This window comes from Halichoerus grypus, chromosome 9 (assembly GCF_964656455.1).
Source record: "Halichoerus grypus chromosome 9, mHalGry1.hap1.1, whole genome shotgun sequence".
Taxonomy (NCBI): domain Eukaryota; kingdom Metazoa; phylum Chordata; class Mammalia; order Carnivora; family Phocidae; genus Halichoerus; species Halichoerus grypus.
Genome location: NC_135720.1, coordinates 117201961 through 117226367, shown reverse-complemented (window position 1 = coordinate 117226367; position 24407 = coordinate 117201961). Strand labels below are relative to the sequence as shown.

Below are 24407 nucleotides of genomic sequence, written 5' to 3'. Positions count from 1 at the left end.
AATTCTGGAACCAGCTCTCCCACCTGGCTAGGGTGAGACCATGAAGCTCCACCCTCAAACACCTGGGCTTTGATCTTTTGCAAAGGATAGGGGACAGTAAGAGAGCATCTAGAGACCCTAGAGAGACACGGGGGTGGCTAGAGAATGAGGATGGACAAAACTCACTTCACTTTGCACCCAGAAACAAAGACACTGCAAAGGAGCAAATTTAATAACTGTTTGTGTTTTATTGGAGATCGGCATGGGGGGAGCAAGAGAGGCAGTGAAAAGTAGAGAGAATGCTATAAAACACTCATTGAATCTTCATTCAGCTCACACGCCATTCTTTTGATTTCCAACTTAGGGCTTTCCCCTCTGTCATTCTCCTAACCCCACTGTGACCCAGGGTTTGGAGGATTGGGGAGGCCAGCTGGGATGTTCCAAGAAGAGCCAGTAGGACGGAGAACTCTGGGAGGAAATTGATTATTAATACCTGGGCGTAGGTGAGTATTCCCCCAGCTGCCTCCTAGATACCGGTTAATATCTCCCCAGCTAGTACGTGGGTACTGATTATTGATACCCCAGATTCCCACAGGGTGTGGCATGGGCCTCGTTCCCCATCCAGTTCCAGGACCTCCACCTCCCCAGGACACTCCTGGATTCAGGGTTCCCCAGGGGTGCCCAGGCAGAAGTGGCTGCCGAATCCTGTTAATAAAAGAGGGTGGGTGTTGGACAAGGATTTCTCTCTGGGCTCCCAGCACATTAGAATGAGGCGACTGTCTAGACTTGGAGTCCTGGTAGAGGAGTGAAGCCTCAGGTATGGGGCCTGTGGAGCGTGCAGTGGGCCCTGCAGGCAAAGGACTGCTGCCCAGAGGGAGGGCGACAGCACCAGAAAGGTAAGACCACTTTTCAGGCAGCATGTCCCCCACGTGGTCCTCAATGGCAGCAGCCATCATCTGCCAAGGATCTTCAGAGGGCCAGGAATCCAGGGAGGGCAGCCCCTCAGTTGGGGGCCATCTCTGAACCCCAGAATCACCTGCAGGTTGGAAGCCAGCTGATGGAGAAGCATTGGGCTTCAAAGGAACCCTTGTTAAATCATTTGGCCGAGGGTCTGGTTTGGGCTGAGGAAGTTCAGAGTTGGAGTGGCTGGGCAAGGAAGGTTGTTCAAGCAGAGGCAAGTTGGTGCCCAGGTGTTGGAGAACTTTCTCCTCCACTGCACCAATGCTTCGGGCAAAGAAGCCTGAGGAAAAGGAAAGAGGAGGCAGCAAATGGACTGGGTATTTGGTTCCAATGCCCACCTTCCCTGATTCCCTGATGCTCTTTGCTCCAAGTCCCTTCATTTTCCCCAGGCACCCAAGGGACCCTCCTGCCTCTACCCCTTCCCTCAATCCCAGTTCCCCTGGGGCCCCAGTCTACCTGTGCAAGAGTTGGGCACAACCTCCATACCTGGGAGATGAAGACAGATCAGAAGAAGCAGGCCCAGAGGAACCCTGCTCCCCACCATGCAGCCCTGCACCTTGCTCAGCTCTAACATCTCTCTCTGCCCCAAGACAGCCAGCCCTTTATCCTCTTGGTGCGGTGGGGGACAGCAGAAACAAGCTGAACCAGTGGTTGTGCAGATAATAAGTCTGTACATTCCACTCTCATTCTTAATTCAGGCTGTGGCAACAGGTGCCACTTGAATGTCCCAGGGAAGCTGGGTGTTTCCGTCCCTGGTTCCTTTCCTAAAGTTCCCCACCCCTTCCTGACCCAGGTGTCCTGGTTCACAGCTCGTCACTGATTGCCAGTCCTGCCCTGCCCTGGCTCCCTACACCAAGCATAGGAGGACCTTCGCCCTTGGGGTCCCAATCTCTTCATTGCCTTCTCAGCAATAGAAACACTCACTTCTCTTCACTTTCTCTTTGGGATCCAGATCATTATCTTCCAGCACCCCTCATGCATCCCCATAGCTCCTTTACCTTGACCACAACCAATAGGAGTTCTGGAGTGCAGAAGTGCCCCGCATTGGAGAGGCTGCTCCTAGATGAGACCTTGTATGTAAGGAAATAGACCTGGTTCCCATCCTTAAGAGATGATGGTGTATTAATTTCCTACCACTGCTGTAACAAATAGTCACAAACTTAGCAGCTTACAACAATACAAGTTTATTATCTTACAGTTTTGAAGATCAGAAGTCCGACATAGTTCTCACTGGGTTAAAATCACGAGTCGCCAGGGTTGTGTTTCTTTCTAGAGGCTCTAGGGGAGAATCCATTTACTTGCGTTTTCCAGCCTCTGGAGGCCACCTACCCTCCTTGGCTCGTGGTCCCCTTCCTCCATGTTCAAAGCCAGAAACCAAGGACCTTCTTAGTTACATCACTCGACCTTTTCTTCTTTTTCCCTCTTCCACATTTAAAGACCCTTATGATTACACATTGACCCACCCAAATAATTCAGGATAATCTCTCTACTTTAAGGTCAGCTAACAACCTTAATTCCATCTGCAAACTTGATTTCCCTTTGCTGTGTAACCTAACACATTCACAGGTTCCAGGGATGATGTGGACATCTTTGGAGGTGCTGGGGAGGACAGCATTCAGTCTACTACAGAGGGTCAAATGGGTCCACAGAATATAAGAAATACTGAGAGGGAGTAGATGTTCCCAACTAACAGTAGAGGAGGGTGTTTAAATGCTGTTGTCAAATGGCCATGAATTGATAATTTTTGAAGCTGAGTTGTGGGGGCACAGGGATTCATTAATTCTTTTGTCCATTCTTAAATATGTTGGAAATTTTTACAATAAAAAGTGTTTAAATGCCTTCATTTTTTCTGTTGCTTTCAGGAGGTACCCAGACTAGGCGCCCCTGGTTACATGAAGTCTAAAATAAGCTGTTAGATTTTTCTTTTCCATCCTCATCCTCAGCACCTGATCACTAGCTACTGGATGAGTGGGGAGCTCCTCTTTGGAACTGGCCAGTGGAGGGCAGTGTCCTTTTTGAATGACATCCACCACATTTGCAAAAGCTTTTGACCTTGACCATACCACAGCCTAGAGGAGTCCCCACATCAGAGTCTGTATCCCTCCTGCATTTGTGGTGCGTGGAACCTCTAAGAGCCTTGATGCCTGTCATTGGCTGCAGTCCAGGGCCAGATGCTGGGCCAAGTGTAACTCACCAATGATGACAAAAACAGGACTATTCTGCAGCCCTTCTCTGTCTTCAGTCAACCCTGCAGTTTGGCTCAGCTGCCAGGTCATTTCTGATCAACAATAGCCCTAAATTTGGGACCAGCTAACACCATCCAATAGGAGGGAATGGATTAGATCCTAGGGTAGGGATAAATTCCTTTGTAGTCAAGCAGAGGTTCTGAGAAGTGACCTGTGCTTTGGGGTGAGGCCCTTCCTAAAGGGACAAGCATAGCCCACTCTCCCGTTCTTGGGCTATGAGGACTTCCTTGGCCAGAGCCTCAGTCTCCAGAACACAGTTGTTTGGCCCTCCCCACCCTCTGCTTTCTCTCACCCGTGGAGGCAACTCCCCTCCTCCACTATAGTGCTCTGCTCTCTCACCTCCCATAGAGCTCTCTCTAGAACTGCAGCAGAGGCAGCTAGAGTGTGAAGGTGGAGAGGACACTTGGCTCTGTTCTGCCATGGGCTGGGGCATTTTTATGTAGGCTAGTGAGTCACTATGCTTGGCGGCGCTCCTTGTCATGCTCCCATCCTCTCTTTTACTCTCTCCACCCCTAGTTCCCAGAACAACACCCACCTGGGCTCCCACTCAGTCACCAGGAATCCGGTCTGGTTGTTGTATTCCAGCCTTCCCAAGGTTCCAAATGTCCCAGAAACCCAGGAAATCAATGCTCAGATTCCTAGAGAGGATGGCATCTAGTAAATGAGGCAAACTAATGATAGAGAAGAAGGAGCCTGCATGGGGTGGGGAAGGGAAATATTAGGGCCCCATACAGGGAGAGGGGAAGACTCCAGGTGAATGGGGAGTAGAGAGAGATTTCCTGGAGCAGTGAGAGAGGAAAGAAGTGGGAGGAAGAATCTTGGAGACCAACCTCTGCTTTCAGTTCAACAAATATTTATTGTTTTCCTCCTTTGTGGGAGGAGCTATAAAGTATAAGAGAAATACTGTTCCAACTTATGAGTGAAAATGGGGGACATAGGGATCTCTAGAGGTATAGGAGAGCACCAAGCAGGTCCTAAGAGGAGACCCAGCACGCCAAGATGGCAAAAGTCTGCATCTAGTTCACACGGTTTATTGAATCATCTGTCCAGGGTCCAGAGAGAGCAGGGAAACTACTCTAGTGCCCAGGGGTACCCTGGTGTCTCCCTCACACAGGGAAGCATCTGAGCATTGAAGGAAGTGGCAACCAGGAAGGGGGACTGAGACAGAGACCTTGAGAGTCAAAAATGAGTGTTGGGAACTCACAGAGGGTGTGGTGGGCTCTATAGCGGAGGGTGGGAGTGGAATTGGGAGTGTGAGAAACCCATGGCGTGTCATGGTAGTTGACCAGATGGCAAAGAAGGTCAGTGAAAAGTGGTCATTGCTTTCAGGCAACAGTTTGGACAATGCTTTATTTGGCAAATAGGGAAAAGGGGGGATGACTTGTCCAGGAACCAGAGTTACTATGGGACATTTCAGGGGTTTCCCAGTCAAGAATCTGAATAGGTAGGGTTAGCTAATGGATTGTACCATCTCAAAGAAATGACAGAGGAAATTTTAGGGAATGGTTATCTGGCAGGGAGGGCACTGCACTACAAGGAGAATCTAAGCAGGAGAGAATGAGGAAAGGAATTTGGAGTCTACAATTTGGGGAGATGAAGAAAAAAGAGGTGATAAGGGGGGTCTGCCATATTGGAGCAATGGAGGAAATAGATCAGCTCTCTTGGGAAGGAAGAGGGAAACTGAGCTAACCCCATACCTGGGCCTCTGGACTTCTCCCAACTGAGAGATGGTGTGTGTGTGTGTGTGTGTGTGTGTGTGTGTGTGTGTGTACATGTATATGTCCACACATGCACTTATGCAAAAGCTCATTTATGGACTGTCAAGTGACTCTCCCTGGGGTAGGAAAACTTCAGGGTCAGCTAGCTGGGGCCCCAGAGGCTTTACTTGGGCCAGGATGTCCCGGATGGAGCGGCAGGGGAGCTTTCCGGAGCTGCTGGAGCCACAGGGCCTGGCACCAGCTGAAGGATCAGGTTGGGGAGAGCCATCGGGACCCCCACTCAATGTGGAGGAGGAGACAGAAATGCAAGGGTGACCAGAAGAGCTGGACTTGCTGCCACAGGGCTGAAGGATGATTTTGCCACTGGCCTGGGAGCTGGAGGTGCCACTGAAGGAGCCAGTGCCTGGTGGGAAACAGGGCCCCTGTGAAACATCACCGCAGGGATGGAAGGATGAACTACTGGAGACGCTAGAACTGCTCTGGGCTCCAGAACTCGAGAGGGAGCAGGGCCCCTTAGAGCCAACTCTGCAGGGCTGGACCCCACCAGAGCCCACTGGCTGGAACACAATGGCTGAGGAAGCTCCCGACTGGTAGATGTTGGAACTAGAAGAGCTGTGGCTGGGGATGATGGGGTTGCTGGAGAAGTATTTGCCCTCCGAGATGGGGGGCCCAGCTGCAAAGGAAGGGACACCTGGAGAGCCTTTGACAGGGTTATCTTTGGTGAAGTACCCCACAGGGTAGATTTTGCCCCCACTGTAGGTCATGCCTGGGACCAGATAACTGTCAGAAGAGCCACCCACCACTTCATAGCTGCCATAGGACTTGTCTACAGAGGTGATGGGGGGGCAGGGCTTGCCTGGAAGGCCACCACTGCCACAGCGGGCACCAGAGCCATGCTGCTCCACCACCACCACCACTGGCCTTTGACCTCCCGACACGGAGTCGTAGCTGGAGACGTAGGAGCCAGAGTGGGAGACAACAGGCCCCCCACTGCAGGGAGAGTCAGAGACATCTGAACTACAGGGGCGTAAGTTAGAGTTGACACTTTGGCCACCGCTGCTGGACATCCCAGAGCTTTGGGAAACAGATGAGGTCGAGCCGCCTCCAGACTGGGAAGAGCTTAATGGGGAAGAATCATCACTGGTTGATAGAGTTGAGCCAGATCCTGGTTGGGAGCTACTGCTTCCGTACTGGGAGCTGCTGCTGTCCGACTGGGAGGAGATGGATCCGGAGGAGTAGCTGATCTGGGAATACCCTGTTCCTGGCTTAGATAACGAAGATCTTGAAGAACCACCCTGGGTGACCCTGGAGCCACCAGAACCACTGGGGCCACCAGCAGAGCCACCAGCAGAGCCACTGGAACTGGAAATGGAGCTGCTGGAACTGCTGGAGTCACTGTGGCCGCTGAAGCTACTGGAACCACTCTTCCCAGTGAGACAGGGGTCTCTGGGGGAGGTGATACGCGCGTCCTTGCAGGGGTCTGAGAAGGTCCCGATGCTCTTAGCCGAGGCCCCTGGGGAAGAAGGAGTGGTTAGGAAGGGCCAGAGTGGCTTGGCTTCCTCCCTCAGCTTCCAAGCCCATCTCGGTCATCTGCTTCTGATTTCTCCCGAGAGGGCCCAGGGAGAGTCTGGGGCGAAACGGAAGGGAGAGCTGGCTGTTGTCTGTAAAGGAAAATGAGGTGGCAGAGGAAGGGCAGTTTCGGTGCTGGGAGGGGGCAGGGACAGAGAAAATGAGACTACAAAGGAGGGGGTGTTAAAAAAGGAGAAGAGGGGACGGAGGAGTAGCAGGAGCTCATGGGTCCAAAAGGAAGGACCCCGAAGAGACAGAGCATGGGGGAGACATCCTTGAGATGGGGCAGACACCATGAGGGGGGACATCCCAGGTGCGACTGAGGGGCCAAATGGAAGGAGGAGACAAGACAGGACAGTAACTGACCGGGGAGGAAAGGAAAAGTAGCAAAAGAGACTCTGAGAAAAGAGGAAGCCGGTGGCAGAGGGACTGAGGTAAGGGCGAGGGTCCTTGAGGACTAAGATCTGTCACCAGCCTCCTGGGAGAGTCCAGGCTTGGGTAGCGGGTGGGAGTTCTCTTCCCATTTAGTGCTGCCCATGCCAGGAAAGCTGGGTGGGGGCCAGGATGTGGGGGCACACGGTCGCTTCAGAACCTGCTGGTACCGCGTGACAGGACACCGCACCCTGAGCCAGCCCTGCTGTCCTGGCCCAGCCCAGGGACAGGGACACGAGGATGAAACCTGCCTCCGAGGCTCACCGCCATTATCAGCTTCCCCCTCTCCCCACCCAGCCAACAGCTGCCTGCCTGCCCCCCAGGCTCCCGCGTTTACATCCCTGGCAGATGCGGGACCACTTCTGTCCTTAACCAAGCCTTTGCTTCCAACCCCAGGCTCACCTTCCACCCATTCTTCCTCCGCTCCCTGCCTCACGGCCTTCAGGTCCCAAGCAGTGTGCGCCGAGCTTCACGCCAGCAAGTTACTAAACCTCTCTGAGCATTACTTTATACATTCGGAGAGGCCCAGTCTGTCCCCCAACAAGCAGTTTCTCCTCAGTCTGTGATGTCCCCATTCTCTCCTCAAAGAGAAGTTCTCTGTGGCCCCCTCCATACCAAACCCCAACTCTGCCCGCAGCCCCCCTCACCCGGCCGGCCACACTCATCATGGAGAATTCAAGCCACACAGCCTGCTCTCTTCCCCCGGGGGCCGTGGGCAGGATCTCCGCAAACACCTGCTGGCCCACAGCACAGCCCTGGTTTGGATCCCGGCTTTACTGCTTTCTAAGTTGTGATCTTGAGCCGGTTTCTTAACCTGTCCTAGCGTCCATGTCCTCCCCAGTACAGTGGAAATAACAAATCTCCCATACAGTTCTTCTAATGATCAGAAGTGCTAATGGAAAGTGCTAGAATAGTGTCTGGCACATAAAAAGCGCTCTATAGATGATAACAAGTATTCCTGTTAAATATCCAGTCTTCATCTTCTAATGCTCTAATAATTGATAAGAGCAATAACAACAACAACCAACATTTATGTAACCCTCTGGAATTTCCAAAGCACTTGTCACATACATTATTTAATTTGAGACTCAGAGAGACTAGAGCTAGGTGTTATCATTAACCCAGTTTTAGAGTTTCAGAAACTGTGGCTCGGGAAGTTCAAGTAACCTGCCTGGAGTGACAAGGCAGTGAGGGGCAGCCCTCAGGCCCCAGAGCCCCTGCCCTTCCCCCGCGCTGGGGGCTCTCCTGGCTTCTCCCCGGACGGCGATTCCTCCCACCTCCGCGCACCCGCACCACTGGATCCCTCGAGCCTTCTCTGACCTGGCATCTGCCTCCTTCCTCCCCACCTCTCCCCGCTTCCCTCCACTCCCGGGGCCTGCAGCCCCCTACCTGGCAGGAGGAGAGCGGCCAGCAGCAGGGCCATCGTTCCTCGCCCTCCCACACGCCCCGTCCGGGGTGCCCGCGAGGAGCCCATCTTGGCCTGTGCAGCCTGCTGACTGACAGCAGCTCGTGGACACCCAGGGCCTTTATGCCAGGGCTGGACATTCTCTGGGCAGGAGTCACCGTGGGGAGGGGTGGGGAGGTGGAGGGCAGGTGCCCGGGGCAACTTGGTGTGGCCGGGAGGAGCTGAAGTAATCAGTCAGGGCATCTGCCTACTCAGCGACAGAGGTGGCCTCAGTGTGGGGAACCCTGGCCACGGGGACCTTAACGATTCCCGCCTTCCAGCCAGCTGAGCGGCCTACGCACGGCTCTTCCCTGCTTCACCTGGAACCGGGCCCTCTGCCCACTCAGGAGGCTGCTCTCACCACAGGCCCCGGTCACCGGCTTCTTCGCTGTCCTGCCGCCCCTGGGGATGGCCTGTCTCAGTCCCCTCCTCCTTCCATGCACAGACGTGGACATTTCAACTTTCCCGTCCACAGCAAGGTAGCTGCTCTGGCCCCCCACCCCTGCCACCTGGCTTCTCATCCACAGCCCCTGGGTCTGCCCCTTTCCTTGGGATCCATCACTCAGCCCCCACTTTTCCCCTGCAGATCAAGGGGTCTGCACTGCACCCCCAGAGCCCCCCTGTTGTCACTGCCCAGGTTCATGCCTGCCACACACCTATCACGTGTTTCATCCATGAATGAGCCTTTTCCCTCTTACCAGCTGGGAATCTGCACTCCAGCTCCCTGACCTCTCCCTTCTGGGGGCTCCTGGGGTAGTCTGAGGGGCGCTGGGTGCCAGGGCCTCAGCCTGGGGAGAGGCCTGGGCTGGGAACCCTGTCATAGCTGGGTCTGAGCTTACTCACAGGCCACTCGCGGCCCCTCCCCCGCAGCTGGTGACCCTGACTCCAGTGGGTGTCAGAGCCAGTGGCTAATGAGGCTAATTGGGAAGGTGGTGGCCCTGCAGTCCATCAGCTGGCTCCCCGGCCCGGAAGAGGGGGCAGGAAACAGCCAGCTCTCGTCTGAGTGGGGTAAAGGAGGCCAGGCAGACTTCAGCGCCCCCGAAGGATGAAAGGCAGGACTGGCAGATCAGACTCCTGACTTCAGCCAGGAGGGAGGCAGGTCCTCCTGCATCCCATTCCCTCCCTCCTGCTTTGGTCCTGGCCCCACCCCAGCCAATTAATTGCTCACTAGTCCAGAGTATCAGTATCAGAGGGAGAGGCCTGGGAGTCGGGTCAAGCTGCCTCTCCTCCTCCCCCACCCTGCTCCCCTCGTCCAGACTCTCATCGCCATACTTCCCCACAAAGGCAGCCTGTGCCCCAGCCCTTGGCTGCCCTCTCCCATTCTCTCTCTCTCCTGTCCTGCCTTTCCCTCCAGCTCGGTCCTGCCCACGGGACTTTCTGTGATGATAGGGAAGTTCTGTATCTGCGCTGCCAAATTCAGTAGCCACATGTGGGCTCCTAAGCACTTGAAATGGGGCTAGTATGACCAACCTGAGGAACGGAATTTTTAATTTTACTTAATTTTCATTTAAATGTTAACAGCCACGTGCAGCTAGTGGCTTCCATCTAGTCTAGCGTTGACTCTGCCAGCACTCACATTGGGACTGGGAAGGGAGAGGGGCCTGGAGCCATGGTGAGAGGAGGTAATGGGACAGTGTCCCCTGAAAAACACAAACACTAGCTTTAGAATCAGGCTGACCTGGGCTCGAGTCCGGCTAACTTCCTGGCTTCAGGCAAGTCTCCAGACTTCTCTGAGCTTCAGTGTCGGCCTCTGTAAAAGGGAGGTGTTTTAAATCCCGCCTGCCTTACAGGGGAGTTGTGAGGATCAAACGGGAAATTATCAGAAAGATTAAATGGGCCTGAGGGCCTAGCGCTCCTGCCACAGGCGCTGAGCACATGGAGCCCCGCAGAGGCCTGGCTGGGTCCTCCTGGGCACGGCAAGCAGGACAGGCTCCCTCCACGGGCCCAGGCGCTCTTTTCAGAGTCTGCGGAGCAGCGACCAGCGGGCACACAGGGTGCTACTGAAAATGATGTCAGTCCCCCCAGCGGCCATCCCGGCCACTGGACTCCTGGGCCGCTGGGCCAGCGCTGGTCTCCCGGAGGTGGAGGGGAGGCCGTCGGGCAGGGAGCAGGGAGGGGAGTGCCCGAGAGAAGAGGCACCGGGAGCCTGGTGGGTGGGGAGAAGGGGAGGAACTGCAAGGCCTGCGGGAGACTCTTCTCCAGCCCCAGCAGAGGTGGGAAGTCTGTCCTGTTTTCCTCCTCTCCTTCCTCCCAGGTGCTGTCAGACCTCGGCCCGGACAGCCAGCGGTGGAGGAGGCACGATCTCTCTCGGCCTCTCTCCAGCCCTCCAGCCACCACAGCGCCCACTGTGCCGCGCAGTCCTCCCCCGTCCGCTCTGCCCGCCGCCTGCCACCCGATCCCACCACACACGCCTGCCCACTCGTGGGCCCTCCCAGCTCCTCTCCGCTCTCCCTGTGTCTTACTGGAATCCGCTCTGCTCTGCTGTGTTTCACTCTGCTACGTCCCTCGGACTCATCATTCACCCTTCTCTCAGCTGAGGCAGTGAAACGCTGAAGCTAATGGGGCTGAGGAGGGCAGGGCAGGGACACTGGCTGGGGGCCTGCCAGGCCAGGGCCGTCTTGTGGGCCAGCCGTCAATGAAACAATGCCCACGGGGGTGCGGGTGGGTCTGCTGTGTTCCCAGCAGCAAGGGCCCTGCCCAACACATGGTCTGGGCGAGAGAGCAGGGGCGGCCTGGGGCCACCCCACACACCCGAGGAAATCAGACTTAAAGCACGGGCCTTCCAAGGGCAGGAGACTGGGAGCCCGTGCCCCATACTTACGAGAAGGCAGGTTGTGTCGGCTTCTGGCCGCCCGGCGCTGCTCGGGGCTGCGTGGACCCCTGGTTCGGCTCCCGTGGCCCACACCGTGCTCCCCACACCGTGCTCCCCACACCGTGCTCCCCACACCGTGCTCCCCACACCGTGCTCCGGAAGGCGCCACAAGGAGGAAGATGACCTGTCCTTGCCCTTGAGGTGCTGAAGTCCAGCTGGGAACAGACAGCCTAGAGAGAAGCCTAGCAGGGAGAAAAGAGGCATCAGGACGTTCCCTGGGCCTTGGGGAATGATGGGAGCAGGCAGCTCAGACTCGGGGCCCTGGCAGCGCCGGAGGTGTGTTTAGAACAAGCGTCTGGCTTGGGAAGTATACACAGAGGAGCAGCGGGCTGTTGGGACCAAGGAGCAGAAGGGCGACTTGGACCAGCATCACAGGTGATGTGCAGCGGCAGGCTGAGGGAGGACTGCGGTCCGTGCAGGAGGATGCAGGGAACAGAGGGTCCTGAATGGGGGGACAGCACGGTCAGAGAGGAGGCGTGGCATAGAGGACCATGGCATCCTGCTGGCCAACTGCGGGCCACGTACTGTCCCGGGTACGCCCCACATGCTCTGGTGCTTAGACCTCACGACAGCCCTACAGGGTAAGAGTTTTTTCTCCCCCGTTTCACAGATGAGGAAACTGAGTTCAAATTGGTTGCTCAAACCAGCTGGTAGGTTGCACAAGAGTTTGGAAAGGACGCACCCAAGCCCGCTGGACTCCAGAGCCCATGTAGGTCCCATTTTCCAGCGGACACCAGGCCATACATTAATGGCAGTGGTCCATGGACAGACCTCAGAGGTTCCTTAGACCCTGGAAGGGTGTGTGCAAAATTCCTGTGTATCATCAAAGTCTCAAAGTTGAGAGGTCCTAAGTGAGGTCAACAGCACATGCTGTTCCTCCCACTCAATTTTGTCTCCTCTGCTTTTTATCCAGGACAGGAGTTCTAGAACAAGTGTTCCATGCAGGGGTGTTTGATAGACCTAGGGCTTCCGCTTGAGAGAAGGAACAAGGGAGTGAAAACACAGGAGGAGGGGCGCCTGGGTGGCTCAGCCATTAAGCGTCTGCCTTCGGCTCAGGTCATGATCCCAGGGTCCTGGGATCGAGCCCCACATTGGGCTTCCTGCTCCGTAGGAAGGCTGCTTCTCCCTCTCCCCCTCCCCCTGCTTGTGATCCCTCTCTCTCTGTGTCTCTCTCTGTCAAATAAATAAATAAAATCTTTAAAAAAAAAAAAAAAGAAAGAAAGAAAAGAAAACACAGGAAGAGAAGAAGCCCAAGAGAGGAGGTTGTTTTGTGGGGGCAGAAGGGAAGAGGCCGCTCTGCACCCCAGGACCTGAGGTATCCTCCGTCCTCTGAGCCTCTCCTCTCTGCTCCAGCCAAAGGCACTTTCTTCTCCTGCTTTCTTCCTCCGTCGCTCTTGCTCTGCCTGTGGTGGGCTCCTCTCTCCAGCAGTCACGGTTCCCTGCACACGGGGCAGGCTGACACCCCTGGCCCATTCCCAGGAGGGTCTCCCTGTTTCCCTGTAGTGGGGATGGGGGCCCCTGAGTCATCCACACTCTCCACCTGGTCGCTCTTGTGGCTGAGGATGTGGGTCCAGGAAGGAGAGGACGGATTTGCACATGGGACTTCCCACCTGGCCTGTGCCCTCTTCAGCCCAGCTGTGCCCATGGGACCGGCTAACCTTCCCTCAATTGTAATCTCTCTTCTCCGCCTGCCTCTGTGGTTTCTTCCCTGTGGGAGATGATCGAGCACAGAATCCACATGCCACGTGGCCTGACTCCTTTGCCCTCTGCTCAGATAGATTCGGCGGCACGTTGTGTGTGCGGCCCCCCCACAGCCATTGGCCCCGGACTGCGGGCTCCAGGACGGTTCACTGAATTCTGAGCACTTCCCTGTCGTAGGCTCTTGGTGACTCTTCCCCTCCTACCTTACTTACCCTGGAATGCGTCTCCTTCCTCTCTGCTCTCAGTGCCCTCCGCGCCTCCCAACCGCATCGTACGCGGCACACTCTAGGTGCCCAGTGGGATGCAACAGTGGCCAAGGCCTTGCCTCCAGGAGCACACGGCCTGTCCCGGCAGAGAGAGCAGCAGGCACGTGAACTTGGCTCCAACACAAAACGACTCTCCCGGGCTCTCTCGTGGGCCCCTCTGTCCCACCCTCATTCCTCATGGGTGAGTGTCTCCCCTGAGCCACTCTTCTCTCCACTGGATGATCTCTTTGCTCTGAGGGATGCAGCACACCATCCCGAACAAGGAGCAGAGCTCACGCGGCACCGTGACGAGGTCCAGGATGCCCCCCTGCACCCAGCGTGGACCTGAGGCCCAGGGTGGAGCGGGACAGGGCTGGGAACTTTAAGAATCCCTTAGGTGATTCTTGTTGGGAATGTCACCCAGGATACTATGTTGCCCTTAGCTAAGAATCACTGCTCTGGGGAGCAGTCTACACCTCATCAAAATATATTCTGCTCCCTCAAAACCTATTCAGTGGTGTTGTCTATACTCAGTTCTACCTTTTCCTCCTTCTCCATCAGCTCCCCAGTCCATCCATCCCTCCTCTAGGACTGACCTCCTGGAATTTGGCCTGGACAGCCTCCACTTCTGCGCTTCACATGCCCTGTCCTCACCCTCTCAGCAGCCTGCTGGTACCCTCCACGGGACCCGGGGGACCGCAGCTGGGATGCGGGAATGAGGACTGGAGCCCGAGACAGGGGCATCTTCAGGCAGTGAGTCCTGAAGACGAAGAATTCAGCAGGTGGGGGCTCTGCCCACCAGGCTCTCTGCTCACCCTTCCTTCCCTTCCCCATTTCCTGCAAGCCGCAGAGAGTCAGCTGAGTGCCGATCATGCTCCCTGGGCCCAAGACTGCCGGGTTCAAGTCACACCTGATTTGGCCACCATCTCTCTTGTCTTGTGAGGAGGTGACTGCAGGAGGTTGTGATTAGGTCACAGAGCAACAATAATATTTTCCCTCTTCTCTGTTCCGTGGAGTGAGTGCTAGGGAAACCAGCACCCATTGTCTGCTCATTATGCTCACCTTTAAAACAGTCATTCTTTCCACTGTAGCTATTAATGCTTTTTATTGTTATTGGTCCCCCAGAATTAGTGACTCAGCCTCCTCCCCAGCCCAGAGGACGGAGCCAGGGAGGGTGAAAGGGAAGGCCGGGGTATGGTGTGAAGGAGCTTTCGAGAGCACCTGGAAGGGCTTGTACCAAGAGGGACTCCCAGGCCAGGTGTGGCTCTCAGAGCTGCTGGGGGTGGATCGCGTGGGCCCATCTTCTCTCCTTCTTCTGGCCGGGAGCTCCACTCGGGCAGGGAGCTTCTCCTGTGTCTGTCCCTGGCACCTGATGTATCACCCACACACACAGGTGGCCGGAAAAGAGAGAGTCCTGTTGGAGAGACCGGCATCCCCAGTCCAGCTCTGTTCTCCCAGATGCCAGGGCTAGAACCAGAGAACAACAATGACTCCTCAACAGTGTGTAACAGTCAGATGATCACAGTCATCCATACGTGAGGGACTGATCTGGATGCTCTCAATGACCCCAGGAGATAGAAATTAGTACTTGTCCTTTGGCGCTGCAGACACAAGTCCAGGGAGTTAAGGCGATGCCTACCCCCATGGCTGGGGCTTCCCCGGCGCTCCGGATGCTATGCTCTGCACGCTGCGCCGAGCTGCTTTCTCTCCTTCTTCCTGGGTATTCCCATGGCCTGACTCCCTCCCTCATTTCATTCACTTCTTGTCACCTGCCATTTCCTCCAAAGGCCCCCCTCTGTCTTCTAGTTAAAATCACTCCCCAGGGACGCCTGGGTGGCTCAGTCGGTCATGATCCCGGGGTCCTGGGATCGAGCCCCGCGTCAGGCTCCCCGTTGAATGGGGAGTCTGCTTCTCCCTCTCCCCCTGCCCCTCTCTCCACTCATGCTCATTCTCTCTCTCTCTGTCTCTCTCAAATAAATAAATAAAATCTTTTATATAGTAAAACAAAATAGCACCCTGACCCCACATATGGGCCACCATGCTCCATTTCCTTCCTCTGCCTGAATTTTCTTTTCTTTTTTTTTTTTTTAAGATTTTATTTATGTATTTGTCAGAGAGAGAGCGCACAAGCAGGCGGTGCGGTAGGCAGAGGGCGAAGCAGGGTCCTCGCTGAGCAAGGATCCCGATGTGGGGGGCTCGATCCCAGGACCCCCGGGATCATGACCTGAGGCGAATCTGCCTGAATTTTCTTCAGAACACTTATCACAGCGGGACACCCGATTACATATGTCCTGTATACATGGGGTGTTGCTCCCTTCCCCCACTACAAGGTGAGCCCCCTGAGGGTAGGGCCCTCCTCTCTTTGACTCAACACTGAATCCACTGCCCAGAGCACTGCCCGGCTCATGGAAGGAACTCGGTACATAAGGAGAGAAAGAAGAAACAATGAGTATGTGAGCCGCTTGGCCAATCAGCCTGTGCCCCAATTTTCCTGAGGGCCCCAGAGCCTGCCTCATCTCACCTCAAGTGCCTGACTCACCTTAGAGGGGTCACCTTGGCGACCAAGAGGGTACTAGTCAGGGCAGTGGATGATGTTAGAGTCAAAGAGCAAGGAAGACTCTGGAGGGAAACACCTTGGAGGAGCCTCTAGACCACCCTCTGGTGGAAGAGTGTAGAATACCCAACACAAGGAATTCGGCTCTTAGAATTGGGTGGAAATTTAGAGATTATTAAAGAAATCCCCTCAGGTCACATCCCAAGGTCACACAGAGAATAGATAGCAGAGTAGGGACAAAGACTCGGGTCACAATCGGATGCTCTCACCACTATGCCATCCTGTCTGCCCCCATCACAGGAGTTGAGACTAAGCTGCCAAAAGGAAGGCTAAGGATATTTGGGGATATGGGGCGGGGCGGGGCGGGGGGGGACTTGGAAGGTGGATTTGGTTTAATTCAACAAGTTTTTTGAGCCAGTGCCAGGCACCCGGTGGGCACTTAATTGAAGATTAGAGGAAGAAAATGTATAGCAAGAGAGCTTAAATTTATACCAAAGCAAGTTTTCAAATGAATTCGAAACATGAAATTAGCAGAGGAGTTAGGCCTTCCCCTCCTCAGCACCTACCTCAGGGTGTGCCCCTCTGTAATTTAACTTCTATCACATTTCATTGCCATGATTTACATGTTTGTTTCCTCCCCAGACACAGAGCTCCTTGAGGGCAGGGAGGACTGGCACTATTTCCTGGGATCGTCACCACGGCCTAGCACCCCACACAGTAGATGCTCAATAAATGATTGTTGTATGGGCAAATGGATGAACAAATGAGTGGTTGGGGTTTCCCTGCCGAGAGATCTTCAAAGAAGAGCAGACAACCATCTCTTCTGCCCAGTCCAAAGACATGATTGGCCTGCCCAAAGGCTGAGGGCTGCGCCTGATGCCTTCTCAAGTTAAGTCAGCTTCTATAATTAGATTATACCATGATACAAGCTTAGGTTCTTTTCTTTCATTGGCCAAGCATTTATTTGACTACCTGCCGTGTCCAAGGTACTGAGCTATTGTTCTCTAACTCTGTGATCCTATTCTATTCTTTAATTCTCCGACTCCATGTTGACATAAGAAGCAACACTGTCCCTACCGCATTCACTCCTAGATGAGGTCAGCCAAAGTCGATGGGAAGGAAGCCGTATTGTCTAACCTGAACGGACCAGTTGGCACAGTGGGCTCCCCTGAGTTAATACTCCATACCCTTCAGTCCCACTCAGTCTCCTTCCCTGCTAATAAACATACCGTGTTTGCGTGTCAATACCTTCTGCCTATTAATACCTATTAAAATCTCCAGTTACCTCATGCCTCCCCCTTCTCTCTCCCACTCATCCACTTGTTGTGTCAAACTGGGAAGAACTGGTTTAGAGCCACGCCGTCCTGCACTGTCCTGACTTTGGCAAGACAGATGAGTTACCTCTCTCAGAGTAGCTTCCTCATCTGTGAAATGGGGCTAATAATTTGCTTTATTGAACACCTTCTGGCCAAGGACTAGGAGGAGAAGTAAGGCATAAAACACAGCCAAGACACAGTGTCTGCCCTCAAGAACCTCATACTTTACAAGAGGAGGAACACATGAAAACCACAATAATGTGCAAATTAAATAAGACAGCATGATGTAAAGAGCCCTAGATCCTTGCCTGGGCCACACCAAGAACGCAGTTCCTTTCCCTCACTTTTCCTCTCCTGTAAGTATTCTTTTCTCTTTCTTTTCCCAATGAACTTCATCTCACTGGCTTGGGGGGCTGCTACAGGTCAGTTTGAGGGGTCCAGATTTCTTCCCTTCCCTCCCATACCTCCCTGCCACAGCACACCCAGGTATGTGTGTGAGCCTCCGCACCACTGGGCACAATTCTATCAGAGGAGAAAGACTTTTGATATAAGCTCCCAAGCCTGGCTTCCCTAATTTCCCCCAAACTCACTTGTCCAACAATATCCCCCACTTTTCCAGGTTATAAGCCCTTCACTCTAACCATCGCAGTCTACTCTCTGTTGCCCAAACTTGCCATTTATTTTGTTTTAAGATTTTATTTGAGAGGGAGAGTGAGAGAGAGAAAGAGAAAGAACGAGCGAGCACACACGAGCCAGGGGTGGGGGGCTAGGGAGAGGGAGAAGCAGACTCCCCCCACTGAGCAGGGAGCCCCATGCAGGGCTGCATCCCAGGACCCCAGGATCATGACCTGAGCCGAAGGCAGACGCTTAACTGACTGAGCCACCCAGGCGCCCCACAAACTTGCCATTTACTAGTGAATTCAGCCATTTATAAAACATGTATGCAATGGTTAATTTTTTTTCAAGATTTTATTTATTTATTTGACAGAGAGAGAGACAGCGAGAGAGGGAACACAAGCAGGGGGAGTGGGAGAGGGAGAAGCAGGCTTCCCGCCGAGCAGGGAGCCCGATGCGGGGCTCGATCCCAGGACCCCGGGATCATGAAGGCAGACACTTAACAACTGAGCCACCCAGGCGCCCCTGCAATGGTTAATTTTATGTGTCAACTTGACTGGGCTAAGGGATGCCCAGATAGCTGGTAAAGCATTGTTTCTGGGTGCATCTGTGAGGTTGTTTCTTGGAAGAGATTAGCATTTGAATGGTGAACTGAGGGAAGAAGCTTGCTGCCACCATTGTGGGTGGACATCATCCAACCCGTGAGGGCTGAACTGAACAAACAGGAAGAGGGTGAATTTGCTCTGTTTGAGCTGGGACATCCATGTTCTCCTGGCCTCAGACATCATCGGCACTCCTGGTTCTCAGGCCTTTTGACCAGGACTGGGACCTACACCATCTGCTCCCCCGGTTCTCAGGCCTTTGGAACTACTCCACAGGCTGTCCTGGGTGTCCAGCTTGTAGATGGCAGACTGTGGGAATTCTCAGCCTCCACAATCTCAAGGGCCAGTTCCTATAATAAACCTCCATATATGTTCTGTTGGTTCTGTGTCTCTGGAGAACCCTAATATAACCTATTAAGACACTGTATTCAGTGTCAGGGTTACACCGATGAATAAAGGGGTGGGAAACTATAGTGGTTAAAATCAGAGACATTGGCATAGGACAGACGGGAGTTGAAATCCCAGCCTTGCCATTTGTGTCTCCTTGTATGCGTGTCACTACCTCTCCGGATCCAAAACGGCGAGGAGGATAGGGTTAGTGTGCGCATTAGGCGAGACGTTAATCTGGAGAGCATTGACGAGCGCGCCCTACAGCACATGCGCAGTCCTAAGTAGCTGCGGTGGTTGGTAGTGAACCCTACTTTGCGTCTTAGGCTGGGTTGCCCGGAAGTAGATCCTGAGACAAAGATTCAAGGAAAGGGGATATATTTTTAAAAAGCGGGGGTGGGGGGGGTGGCGCAGGGAGTGGGGAAATGGAAGGAGGCCAAGCAAAGTCTCATGGAGGGCAACTGGGGCTCAGAGGACTAGAGTGTTGCTACCCCCATATTTGTGGGTCATCCTTGAAGGGCTGCGGGCGCGGTGCGGGAGCGAGGATGTGAGGGAGACACATTTACAGGTGCTTCCAGCACTCCAGAGTCCCAGACGCGAGGCACAGGCGGGGCTGCTGTGAGAGAGGGGGAAGGCCCCCGAAATGGTGACGAGCTCCCAGAAGAAACGTTCGGGCCGCCTCTGGCCGCAAGAGGCTCGAGGCCTAGGAGGGGAGAACAGACGGAATAAATCATTTCCCGCCCGAGTTTTGTTCCAGGCACCGCCGCGCCCGCACACCGCGGTGGCGCAGGGCAGGGGGTGCAGGTGGGGGGGCTGCGGAGCGGAAGGCCTTCCCGGACAGCGCGAGCAGCAGGAGCCGGCGACCCCCTCCCTAACCTCCGGCTCACGGGCGCAGGGGCAGGTCCTGCCCGGAGTGGGCGGCGGGCAGCTTCGCGCCTGCGCCTTCCCCGGAGCCCCACAACCCCCTCACCCCGTCCGCCCCCTCCCGGCCGGACCCCCAGCCGCGGGGCTCCGGCCCTTCCTCCTGGAAGCCTCCCCTGACTACTGCAGCTCCCCGTGACTCCTTCTGAACTCACGGCGTTTATTGCCAAGGCTATTTGGTGCTTACTCATGTAATTATTTAGTCACATGCATCCTTACTGTGTGTGACACTGTTATTTAACTTTTCATGCAAATCCTTTCTTCCCCCAGCTGAATGTTAAGCTTCCTGAGAGCGGGAACTGTATGTTTTTTTATTTTCTATATTCCCCCGTGGCACCTGGCATTGATGGACATACTAAGGGAATAAATTTCGTGAACTTAGTCCACTTCGGTGCCTATTAAATTCTACTAGGCCCACCCCTACAATTCTTATATGTTCTAGGATTATTTCTAAACTCTAAAATTAGGTTTGGTTTGGTTTGGTTTTCAAACTGATCACATACAGATTTGGATGGGATTGCCACATAAACAAATTGGGTCCTAAGTGGTGAACACTCAGTTTCTTTTAACCCCTCTTCAGCCCCCGTCCCAGTAAGCCACTTGATTGACCTTAGGCCACTGAGATCTCTGGGCTCCTGACTTTTGAACTTTCCTGCTCTAATATTCCCGTAAAGAATTTGTTTAAATTATGTATGCCTTACACATTTTTAAGTCAACAGCTAACATTTTTAATCATAAGTTTAAATATTGTAAAGAGTATACTTTCCAGGGAATTGTACATACTCACCTGTTAAAAGTCACATCACTCTTTCAAATGTAGCAGATAGAATTTAATATGCCATAACATTTTTGTATCCACAATGCTTTTTTAATAAGTGAGCAAATCCTTTAAACAATCAGCAAATTTAACTTATATTTCTGTTTAGTTTTTTTCATTCCACTCTCCCTACAGTTTTATCCTAATGAAATACATTTCCATTGTATCACTTTTTTTGGTATTTTGTTGTATTTGGGGGAAGTCCTTTTGTATATCTCCGTAACAAAAATATGTATATAAATTGAAATTTATTTCCTGTGACTATAAGACCCTAAGTGCTAAAAACAATTACTCTGCAGCGGGTTTATTACTACAATTATTACAAGACACGATTTGTCAAAACTATAAATATTGACGGTAATGATTAAACAGAAAAGTAAGTTCTTATTTAAGATGCATCTCTTAAGTGAGATGGAAAGGGCTGATCTGTTTCCCACTTTTATTTGGCGACTCCAGGAAGAGCACTCCGGTCCTGTTCAGGGTGAGCAAGAGAGCCAGGCCTTTCTCCATCTAGAGGGAGAAGTGCGGTTTGTTAGTGGAGGCAGGTGGAAAAGGAAAACACAGTACAGTCCTCAGGCAGGTTCGTTTTAGGAAGGGATACATACACTTCTGGAAATTGATCCTCTTAGAACTTAGTCCTGCTCACATGCCTTTAAGAAAGTTTTCATGTTCAGCCAGGAGTGTGCAAACCATAAGCTATTAAAAAGAGACTTAATTTGGTTTCTCATTGTCCAAAATAGGAGTTCCAGAATGGGAGAAATGTGGGTCTGAATGTCCTTGTTACTCGATAGTTACATTTCCAACTTCCTCCTGCTGAGCTCCACATCCTTATGCATATGGACAAGACAGGAACTCAGACTACTTCCAGATCTCTGTAGGTTTGTGCTCTGAGGAGGGCATCTCAATATTCAAAGACCTAATCATTGGCAAAGAAGCAGCCGAGATTCAAAATTAAGAAAACACAGATTTTATTTTTCCATTTCATGGAAGTACCATCATGGTCTCCTGATAGTTCCCAGCTGTAGGCCACCAGGTGGCAGCAGAGAACACGGCGCAACCAGCCTGGCCCCAGGAGCCCCAGCAGTGGGGAAGAGGGAGGAGGTGGGAAGCAGGTAGAAGGGAGAGGACTGGACATGAGGTAGGGGTGTATGCTTTAGCTGTCAGAGAAAAAAGGAGAGGAAATGTGGGGCGGATCTCAAGAGTGGACAGAAAATATTGAGAATGACACTTTCAGAGTTCAGAATAAAATTGAAAGAATGAGGAAGGAAATTGAGGCTGATGGGAGAATTGAAGAGGAATCAGAAGGGTACAGATGGGCTTGAGGGGCACTCCGCCTGGAGGCCCAAGATGTCTCTGGGGGAATCCCTTTATCTGTACTCTTCCCGGGGTGGGTCAAGGTCTGGGTCCTCTTGAGATCCATGGTCCATTTCAGGGGCAGGTGGCCAGGGGTTTTCTGGAGGCTGGGGTCCTGCTGGCCAGGGGTCATCAGGTCGGGGAGGTTGAGGGGGATCGGTTCTCGGGGGCTCAGGAGGCCAGACTCCAGATTCCGGCAGGTCTCTCCAGGGACGACTGGGGCCTGGAGGTGGAGGGTCCTCAAAGAGAGGGGGTGGCCCTGGCCAGGGATCACCAGGGATTGGGGGTCCCTGAGGCAATGTTGGGGAGCCCTCCTCCTCTCCAGCCTCTGTGGGTGGGGGTGGGGGTTGCTCTCCGCTGCCTGAGATGCCTGTGGAGGAAGTAGGAGAAAGGGAAAAGGTGGTGAGGGCCAGATCCCTCCTCCCCCAGCTACAGACTCCAGAAGCCGAGCCTCTCTGGGGTGAACCACAGCCTGAGCTGACACCACAAATAAACCTGAAAGGTAACTCTCAAAGAGCTCTCCACACATTTACAAAATACCAAGTGATCTTAAAATGACATAAGAACCTTGACCAGAATCATTAACTTGACCAACTTTAAACCGACAGGAGCTGACATAAGCTCCATCCAACCCTGGTTGGGACTCCCACTGGCATGGCCTCTGTGCTGGTCTACACCTCCAAAGCCATCCACACCTTGGGCCCATGTGGCAGCCAGACCCCACCCTCTGCAAACACATCCACCCTCCACACAGTCCTCAGCTGTGATGAATACTCACCCACACACCTGGATTCTGACCTAAATTGCCACATGTACCTACACTTGAACCAGCAAAAACATTGAGCTAAAATGCACTTTTCTGCATCACCTTCAACCTCTTAACTCTTCCCCTCATGTGAAAACCCAGAATCTTCTGGAATCTCCTCCATATCTATGCATCCAATTCACCCTTGCCTCACTTGACATTGCAGCCCTGGCCTGTTCCCAGCTTACCTCCGGCATACAGGTAAAGGACCAGGATCCCCAGCAGCCTCCAGTTGAGCATCATGGCTGTCTCCTGGCCCCCAAAGTTGGGGGTGGGCTGAGTCTAGGTGCCTGGGAACCCCAAGAGGCTTTATAGGGGAGGGGTGAGAGGAGGTGTCCAACCTCTGGGGAGGGGCCAGCCCAGTGACACAAGGAATCCCATTAGAACCTACTGGTCAAACCTGTTTGGAAGGCCGTGGCTAATGCGTAACCTCTGACTGCGGCGTCCCTTATTTTGGGACCCAGCCACCCCAGCTCTATCAATGACCTGGACCTTGGTCACCCCACCCCTGTGTTCACATCCTCCTCCACACACACCCTGCAGGAATCAATACCCACCTGTCATCTCTATAATCACAAGGACTTCCACATTTCATCCCTTGAAGCCATTGGAAGCCAAGGAATGGGAGCAAACCATGCGTGGGGAAGCAGTGTAATTACAGGGGCCGGGAGGCAGGACGCCGGGGCAGGGGCAGGGACAGGTGCTCCTTCTAAACACACAGGATGCAGCTAGGATGGTCTCAGCCAGTACCCTGAGCCTCCCCCTTGGGACTCAGTTTTGTCCTTGCAACTTCCCCTCCCCTCAGGACTGGGCCCAATGTGGTGCTGCTTTCTAGCATGTGCCTCCCTCAGGCACCCAGGGGGCCTCCCAAGCGGTGACATCCAAAGAATTTCATCCAGGAGCCACCTGGGGTGATGGCAGGTGAGGAAGTATGAGGACATCCTGATTCCTAATCCCCACCCCAGAGCACGTTCCAACAGTCACAGCCCAGCGGCTCAGGAGGAAGCTGCCTCTGCTTCCTGTCCATCTCTGCCTCTTCCTCCTCCCTCTGGAATCCTGCTCCACGCTGGCTACTGCCCTGGTCCTCGGTGCCAGCTCTCTGTGCCCTCCCCACCCCCGTCCTTCAGATCTCAGTCCCAGTCTTGTCTAAGTCTCTCAGAGAGCCCTGGAACCTCTTCCTCAGGAAGGCCTCCTCTGGTCTGGAGGTCTAGTGCGCCTCTCAGAAGTAATGCCTCCCAAACAGAACTCCTTTCCTCCCCAGGCTGTTTTCCACCTGGTCGGCTCCCTCTGTGGCTCACTTCGAAGCCTTCATTCTGCTCCTTTCCCCCACCCCACCCCCCACAAGGCAAGCCCAGTCCATGTGCCCATTCTGGAGCCCATCTCTCCCCAGCCTCCCCAGCACCCTCCTAACTGGTCCCCCCCTTTTGTCCCTCCCCCACCCACACCCCATCCTCCATAGCCAGCCAACCTAGCTCTTAAACATGTCAGCCTAATTGCGTGGCCGCTTCTGTTTGATAGGTACTCCAAGGGCTTTCTACTGACTTAGAATAAACCCCCTGCGCTACCAGCCCCCCCACCCCGGGCCTCTGCCCGCACCACTGGCTCCTCACGGCAGGCAGGTCTCCACACATCCCCTCCTCAGGGAGGCCTTTCCTGTCCCCTCACCTAGCACCCACCCCCCCCCACCCGCCGTCAGGTTCTATCACGTCACTGTAGCTTTTCTCTTCATGGCAACGCTTGCCTGGTCAAGCCCACCACTGTGGCCCCTGAGCAAGGTCACTGGCTGGCTCTGAGATTCCCAGCGAATGAGTGATGTATATTCCTCCCTCCTGGCACTGATCATCTTCCAGAGGTAAAGAGTTTTCAAACAA

The 24407-nt window shown here is 53.8% G+C and overlaps 3 protein-coding genes across 3 annotated transcripts; all 3 read right to left on the bottom strand.

Annotated features, from left to right (window-relative positions):
• Positions 1 to 203: 203 nt before the first annotated feature.
• On the bottom strand, positions 204 to 1576 carry C9H6orf15 (chromosome 9 C6orf15 homolog). Its single transcript, XM_036117327.2, has 2 exons — positions 1426 to 1576; positions 204 to 1219 (listed from the first exon to the last, which is right to left on the bottom strand). The coding sequence occupies exons 1-2, from the start codon at positions 1511 to 1513 to the stop codon at positions 366 to 368; spliced, it is 942 nt and encodes a 313-aa protein (XP_035973220.1). The 5' UTR covers positions 1514 to 1576; the 3' UTR covers positions 204 to 365.
• Positions 1577 to 4021: 2445 nt separating this feature from the next.
• On the bottom strand, positions 4022 to 8408 carry CDSN (corneodesmosin). Its single transcript, XM_036117326.2, has 2 exons — positions 8294 to 8408; positions 4022 to 6416 (listed from the first exon to the last, which is right to left on the bottom strand). The coding sequence occupies exons 1-2, from the start codon at positions 8376 to 8378 to the stop codon at positions 4996 to 4998; spliced, it is 1506 nt and encodes a 501-aa protein (XP_035973219.1). The 5' UTR covers positions 8379 to 8408; the 3' UTR covers positions 4022 to 4995.
• Positions 8409 to 21329: 12921 nt separating this feature from the next.
• Positions 21330 to 23837, bottom strand: PSORS1C2 (psoriasis susceptibility 1 candidate 2). The gene is made up of 2 exons (XM_036117325.2): positions 22725 to 23837; positions 21330 to 22101 (listed from the first exon to the last, which is right to left on the bottom strand). Exons 1-2 carry the CDS (start codon positions 22777 to 22779, stop codon positions 21746 to 21748), a joined length of 411 nt encoding a protein of 136 aa, XP_035973218.1. The 5' UTR covers positions 22780 to 23837; the 3' UTR covers positions 21330 to 21745.
• Between the last annotated feature and the right edge of the window lie 570 nt (positions 23838 to 24407).

Bases quoted from the DNA above. Each gene is read 5' to 3' on its own strand.
- PSORS1C2 (XM_036117325.2), bottom strand. From the start codon at position 22,779: ATGATGCTCAACTGGAGGCTGCTGGGGATCCTGGTCCTTTACCTGTAT. The intron at 22,102-22,724 runs GTAAGCTGGGAA...CTTCCTCCACAG, and splicing joins CCTTTACCTGTATGCCGGAG to GCATCTCAGGCAGCGGAGAG.
- C9H6orf15 (XM_036117327.2), bottom strand. From the start codon at position 1,513: ATGTTAGAGCTGAGCAAGGTGCAGGGCTGCATGGTGGGGAGCAGGGTT. The intron at 1,220-1,425 runs GTATGGAGGTTG...CCTTTTCCTCAG, and splicing joins GATCTGTCTTCATCTCCCAG to GCTTCTTTGCCCGAAGCATT.
- CDSN (XM_036117326.2), bottom strand. From the start codon at position 8,378: ATGGGCTCCTCGCGGGCACCCCGGACGGGGCGTGTGGGAGGGCGAGGA. The intron at 6,417-8,293 runs GTAGGGGGCTGC...CTTCTTCCCCAG, and splicing joins GGCCGCTCTCCTCCTGCCAG to GGGCCTCGGCTAAGAGCATC.